This window comes from Myotis davidii, unplaced genomic scaffold, assembly GCF_000327345.1.
Source record: "Myotis davidii unplaced genomic scaffold, ASM32734v1 scaffold458, whole genome shotgun sequence".
Taxonomy (NCBI): Eukaryota; Metazoa; Chordata; class Mammalia; order Chiroptera; family Vespertilionidae; genus Myotis; species Myotis davidii.
Genome location: NW_006289819.1, coordinates 2229524 through 2236409, shown reverse-complemented (window position 1 = coordinate 2236409; position 6886 = coordinate 2229524). Strand labels below are relative to the sequence as shown.

Below are 6886 nucleotides of genomic sequence, written 5' to 3'. Positions count from 1 at the left end.
GAAAGATGTGACCCGGAAGGTACTTAGTTTCCCTGCCCTGGGTAAGCCCTACTGTGAGCACTTGTGGGAAGGCCAGATGCCAGAGCCGCTGCTCTTGCTGCAGCTGCCCATCTCCAGGGAGGGGCATGGTCTGTCCCGAGTCTGAGGGAGGCAGTGGTGTAATGAAAAGCACATGGGCTTTAGGATTGGAAAGACCAAGGTTTGAATGCAGGTCCCATTTCCTAAAGTGTCCCCTAAAGTAAATCATCTATCCCCTCTCGATGTCTTCATCTGTAGAATGAGGATAATAGTATCGATCTCAAAGGTAGCTATAAGGATGCAGGGAGTTACAATCAAGTACTCACTTCCTGAGGTTTCCTTTCTGAGCACTAAGCTACAGAAATCAAGAAGGAACTCTCCTTTGAGAAGCATTTTCACGTCTCCAGAGAATCATCAGATTTTCTGTCTTGGAGATTAATGGGGTTTTGGGGGGAGGAAGGGAGCTTTTCCCCTTCAAGGGAAGCCTGGTTATGCCGCCCTCAGAGGTTCTTCCTGAGCCATGAAGGAGGAGCCTGTGAGCACAGCAGTGGGACTTGGTCCCAGACTGGGGAACTGACACACTAGTGATGGAGAGGAGCCTCGGGTCACAGTGGGAGTGAGGGGTAGAAAGCCCAGGGGCACCCCGAGAGTTAATGGACAGGGCCAAGTTCCAGGACTTTCTTCTACTTTGTTTCTTCAGAGCGCCCAGGAGTACCGACAGCGAAGCCTGCTGGAGAAAGAACTGCTTTTCTTTGCTTATGATATTTTTGGAATTCCCTTTGTTGATCCGGTGAGCCAGGGCACAGCAGCTGGGGGGATGGGGGAGTGTGAGGGGGGAAGGGATGGGGGTGAGTGGTGTGCTGTGTGACTCCAGGGAGTGAGCCAAACATGGGATCTTGAAACCCATGGATGAGAGACAGAAAACGACCAAGGGGAATTCTGGGCAGCTAGCCAGAGGTGACTAGAGTTCATAGACCTCTCACTTCATCTCCTGGGACCACGAAGGTGATAAGGAGGCTTCTCTGTAGACCCTGTTCTATGCATGAAGACCTGGAAGCGTAAGTAGGTCACCCTACACTGTTAATTTTTCCCGACCTGCCCTTAGGACTCGTGGACTCCTGAGGAGGTGATTCCCAAGAGATTACAAGAGAAACAGAAGTGAGGACCTTGAAGAACTGCATGCTTGGATCGGTCTGAGGAAGCACTGAGGCTTCTGAGCCCAGGCAGATGTGAACTCCTGGCCAGGGGTGGGCAGGTCCAATCTGGGAAGTTGGGGTGGGAGCCGGGGCCAGACCCAGAATCCAGTCCTCAGCGCAGCTGTGCTCACAGGTCCGAACGGGAAACAGCCGCCCGCATCTCCCAGGAGATTGGAAACCTGATGAAGGAGATTGAGACGCTTGTGGAAGAGAAGACCAAGGAGTCGCTGGATGTGAGCAGGCTGACCCGGGAAGGTGAGAGGACAGAGCTCAGGGCCCTGTGGCTGTCGCGGAGGCAGCAAGGCAGCTGCCCACACTAGCAGGATGCGCCCTGGATGCGCCAAGCTCACGGGGATCTAAACCTTTGTGTGCCAGGCCTCACCTTACCTCGGTGTCCCTCCTGACTCGCCAACAGGACTTCCATCTGGGAAGGGCACTGAGAATTGGCTTTTGTGAAAGAAGCTAGACTCTTGTCACAGTGACACTAGTTTAGTAAGTATTCATAGGGCAAAACTTACCGTTTCACTGCTTCCAGACTGTTTTCTCCCAAAGTCCACCATGCATCCTGTCACCAAGCCTCAAAATCTGCAGGTCTCCTCTGGTTCTCCCCTCCTTGCCCCCGAGGCCATCCCCTCTGGTCCTCCAGGGAGCCTACCCATGACTCTGCTGTTTCTCCTCTCAGCCCAGCCTTTTTCTGTTCCCAAACCTGCCTCAAACCTGCTTCAGGCCCAGCACCTCCTGCCTCCCTTGTCGTCCCTCTTCCTGTCTGTCCTTGCCTTTTTCCACACCAGGGTCAGATCAGTCTTCCAAACACAGGGATTCTGACCTTTAACCCTGTGTTCTTCTCCCCTCCCACCTGGACTGCTCCTTTCCTGGAGCCTCTCTTTGCCCACAAATCTTGGTTCGTGCCCGTCCCTCCTCCTAAGCTACTTCCTCTCCTCTCCGCCTGTGAGGCGGCTCAGGTACACCCTGCAATGCCTCCCCTGGCGAATTGGGACCCCCTCCCCCTTTCTGTTGAAATTCTTTGTATTTTCATAAGGTCTGTCATATGCTGGTTGGTTGTGTAATTGTTGAAACAGGTGCTGTCTGCAGGAGTTAACCCCTTGCCTTGCCTAGCACGCTGTGGTCTTGGTAAATAGGTGGAGTTGGGTTGAGTCTTTAGTATGTTCCCAGCACAGAGAGAAGACTCCTGCGAAATAGGAGAAGCACTGGACTTTGCTGTACAAAAAGGGATTAATTTACTAGTAACAAGACTGGCATGTGAAAAGAATGTGTCCAATGTCCTTGTTTTCTAAGTGCTTTTCAGCGGTATTTGTCTTCATTCTCTTCACTCCCCGGGAGGTAGGTTGGGCAGATTGTAAGATCCTCATATTAAATAAATGATGGTGATGATGATGGCAGCTAAACTTTGGAGCATATACTTTGTGCCAAGTATTATGCTAAGGATTTAATTTGTATTTTTATTTATATCAAACAGACATCACATGAGGTAGATGCCACTTTACAGATGAGAAAATTAAGACTCAGGGAGGTTAAGTAACTTGCCAATGTCACACAGCTCACTAATGCAGGAGTCAAACCCAGTTCTTTCTGATTCAGGAGCTCGTTTTAGGAATGTAAAGGCCTCAAGAGCCAGCAGCTGGTCAGGAGTAGAGCGAGGACCAGGACTTGGCTCTCCCGTCTTTCAGCTCCAAGTTCTAGCCTTTGGAAGTGACCAAATGGGAGAGTTCTCTGATGAACAGGAAACAACTGGAATTTCTGTTCCTTACAGGGAAGCAGTATCCGATGGAGGCTCTGCACAGAGTGGCTGCTGGATTTAGCCCAGTCTTGTCGTTGCTTTGCAGGTGGCCCCCTGCTCTATGAAGGCATCCATCTCACCATGAACTCCAAAGTCCTGAATGGCTCCCAGCGGGTGGTGATGGATGGCTTGATCTCTGATGATGAGTGCCGGGAGCTGCAGAGGCTGACCAACGTGAGGGACCAGTGACTACACCTTCTCCCCAGAGCTGGGCTTCCCCGACTCAGTGCCCCCGAGGTGGCCTGAGAAGAGGTGGTCAGCTGCCCTGGCTGACTCCACCTGTTTTTGGGCTTGTAGGCAGCAGCAACATCAGGTGATGGCTACCGGGGCCAAACCTCCCCACACACCCCCAACGAAAAGTTCTATGGCGTCACTGTCTTCAAAGCCCTCAAGGTAGAGTCGGTGCTCAGTGTTATAGAGCAAGGGAAGGGGGAGGGAGGCCAGGTTTGGGGCAGGAACTGAGGATGGTGGGAGAAAAGGTTAAAGATGTCTCCTGTCCACATTCCAGCTGCCATGGAGAGAGGGTAAATTAAGCTGAGTGAGTTTCATTTTGGAATTTTGGCTGTTAGACCACGAGTAATAAGATGAGGCAAACAGGAAATGACCAAAGCTGTGAGCGCTTTCTGAAGAACGCTGACTCCAGGGGCCCGCACTTCGGCATGACTTGCACAAATTATTCTTAAAGAGAATTATGAGGGCCAGGGAAAGCGGAAAACGTTAAGGTGTTGTGTGTGGGAAGCAGAGAGACTGCACCTTTGATATAGGGATGAGGAGCCTGGGGCCTCAGGTCCCTGTTGGCCCACAAGGGGCGTTCAGGGCAGCTGACCACTGGTCTCCTCGGCAGCTGGGACAGGAAGGGAAAGTTCCTCTGCAGAGTGCCCACCTGTACTACAACGTGACGGAGAAAGTGCGGCGTGTCATGGAGTCCTACTTCCGCCTGGACACCCCCCTCTACTTCTCCTACTCCCACCTGGTGTGCCGCACCGCCATCGAAGGTGGGCCTCCTTTACCCCCGCAGCCTTCGCTAAGCACATGCCGTGCCCGGGCCCTGACTGGATGCTGAGGACGTAACCAAATAAGTGGCAGCCTAGCGTGATCATACAGCCGAGGCAGTTACAGCCGTTCTACCTGGGCAGTCAGGTGGGCTTTCTGGAGGAGGTGATGATGGTTGTGCAGGATGAATAGCAGTTGAGCGCACAGGGTTGTTCAAGCCAGAGGGAACAGGATGTGCGAAGGAGCATTGAGCAGCCCGGCAGTTGGGGAACTAAGAAAGCTGCCATTCTGGAGAGTGAGGTTAAGGGGGAGCAATCAGATCAGGCTGGTGAGGGCCTCAGAAGCCAAATGATGGGGTGCTACACTCGAGAGTTTGGTGAGGCCAGTGATTGTCAGTGATGGGATTGGGCACCCATGTGATTCTGTCCTGACCCCTGGGCTGATACAGCTCAGCTGCAGACCCGCTTGTTCACTGGGTATTCCCAGGACCCAGACTCATTTTGGGAAGCACCCCCCAACCCCCGCCATGCCAGCGGGAGAGCTGTGATATCTCCTGAGGCACCTCAGCGCTAACATGTGTCACTTGGGTCCCAGAGACACAGGCTGAGAGGAAGGACAGCAGCCACCCGGTCCACGTGGACAACTGCATCCTGAACGCCGAGGCCCTCGTGTGCATCAAGGAGCCCCCTGCCTACACCTTCCGGGACTACAGGTGCCCGCTCGCCCTCTGAGCCCCCATGCCCTGCTCTTTGCCCCCTCCCCCAACAGTTATACATACACACAGGTTTGGGAGCGGCTGTTCCCAGAGTCCAATCCCTTGTCCCCAGACCCTCTGGATAGGAAGCCAGACAGCAAGGAAACCATCACAGTGTAGTGTGATGAGGACAGGAAAAGGTGGACTTGGTGCAGAAGTCCCCCAGAGAAGGGCATGGTGGATTCTCTGGGGCAAGGGGGTAGGGATGGGATGGTTGGAGTCATTTGTGAGGCTTCAAAGAAGGCTCTAGAAGGCTTTCTTCCTATGAAAGGCCCCTCTAGCTGCTGGTTGAGAGCACTTGGAGATGAAGGCACTGGACCTGTGGGTTGTCTGGGGAGCAGGAGGAGGAGAAAGTCTGTGTTGAGATTCTCTCTGCCTTTCCCAGTGCCATTCTTTACCTAAATGGAGACTTCGATGGAGGAAACTTTTATTTCACTGAACTGGATGCCAAGACCGTAACAGTGAGTGTGTCCTTGTCCCCATCCCTGAGAGACAGAAACCCTCAGAGTGCAGGGCAGAACAGCCACCTGGTCTTCTAGTGGCCAGCGCTCCCCTCCCCCCCCACCAACCAGGGGGCTTTGCTGTGCTGGTCGCTCCTCTGGTCACCTTTGCTCTTTAGCCTGGTCTTTGGGAAGCTGGGCTGAGGAGCCACCGTCACGCGTTGACGCTAAGGACCCCATGTCCCTTCTGAAGGCAGGTCAGTCTGTCCTGTGTTCCCCTTTGTGCCTTCAGGCAGAGGTGCAGCCCCAGTGCGGAAGGGCCGTGGGCTTTTCCTCGGGCACCGAAAACCCGCACGGAGTGAAGGCCGTCACCAGGGGGCAGCGCTGTGCCATCGCCCTGTGGTTCACCTTGGACGCTAGACACAGCGAGCGGGTGAGGGCAGCCTGTGCTACAATGCCCTGGAAGGGCCCTTGTTCTGCTTCCGCCTCTCCCAGTCCCTTGCCGATGGCTTAGACATGGGAGGTGCACTGTGTCATCCTGGTCACTGCCTCCTCCTCCCTGGCCCTTCTTCCCCACTTGTAATGGGGCTCCAGGGCGGGGGACGATGGGGAATGACCCTGGTTCTTGCTTCCTCTTTGTGTGCCACTTCAGCTGGCTTTGCCCAGAGAGCAGGACCTGGTGGGAAGGAGATGAACTCAGAGGCCACTGAGGAAGTAGCCCCTGAGCAGTGAGTACCTGGTCCAGGGGCCTCTCTGAGTAGCAGGGGTTTGTCCTTGCAGGACAGGGTACAGGCCGACGACCTGGTGAAGATGCTCTTCAGCCCAGAAGAGATGGATCTCCCCCAGGAGCAGCCCCAGGAAGCGCTTCAGGGGCCCCCCCAACCTGCAGAGGAATCTGTCCCCAGCAGTGAGTCAGGGCACAAGGACGAGCTCTGACTGTGTCCAGCTCACCGCGGACTGGGGATTAGACCCGCCCTGGGAGACTCTGGGTTGCAGCCTGGACTGGCCGGCCGCTGGGGGCCATGGAGCTGTGGGCACTTACACCTGCTGCCCAGCGAAAGGACCCTGCTCACAGCCGCCCGCACGGTGCTACTGCCCTTGGAGTGGACATGGCAGGATGGCCTGCTACCCTCGACACGCCGAAGGCTCAGGACTCAGGCTCAGCCACCACGGGGTGCCTGCTCAGGCAGCCGCGTGACAGTGAGACAGTATTTAAGTGTCTGTGTAGACAACCAAAGAATAAATGATTCCGGTTTTTTTACTCAGTAGCTTGTTCAGAGAATAGAGACATGCCCACCTGCCCGAGAGGTCTCACTGGGTAAACACTGCTCTGGGCAGGACACAGGCGCAGGCCCGGTGGGAAGAGGCCAGGCCCAGTACCCTGCTCAGCCACTTCCTGTGCAGCTCAGGCCAGAACTTCACCTTGGGGACCCCAGAGTTGTCTCTTTTATGATGGGAACCTCAGTCCCCCCTCTGCCCTGCGTGTGGGCAGTTGTATGGCCCAGATGCAGTACCAGGTACCGCAGCACTTGGTGAGCTGGAATGTGCTGGACGAATGGCAGGGATTATCATTAATCCTGCTCTGCGAGGAGCAGCGGTCAGCAGTGTGGGGCACGCTGGCCCCATGTGGGTCCTGCTGTGCTGCCTGGCCTCAGTCCCGTACCACAGGCCTCGGGTGCAGGACAGC

At 55.0% G+C, this 6886-nt stretch overlaps 1 protein-coding gene across 1 annotated transcript in view; it reads left to right on the top strand.

The window, feature by feature from the left end:
- Positions 1–6464, top strand: part of P3H1 (prolyl 3-hydroxylase 1) — a 17577-nt gene extending 11113 nt beyond the window's left edge. Inside the window, exons 7-16 of the mRNA XM_006762588.2 lie at positions 719–808; positions 1124–1176; positions 1348–1469; positions 3059–3186; positions 3310–3405; positions 3857–4007; positions 4600–4717; positions 5145–5220; positions 5492–5632; positions 5980–6464. Coding sequence (XP_006762651.2) covers positions 719–808; positions 1124–1176; positions 1348–1469; positions 3059–3186; positions 3310–3405; positions 3857–4007; positions 4600–4717; positions 5145–5220; positions 5492–5632; positions 5980–6135 — 1131 coding nt within the window. The 3' untranslated portion in view covers positions 6136–6464. The remainder of the gene's footprint in view (positions 1–718; positions 809–1123; positions 1177–1347; positions 1470–3058; positions 3187–3309; positions 3406–3856; positions 4008–4599; positions 4718–5144; positions 5221–5491; positions 5633–5979) is intronic.
- Positions 6465–6886: the final 422 nt, after the last annotated feature.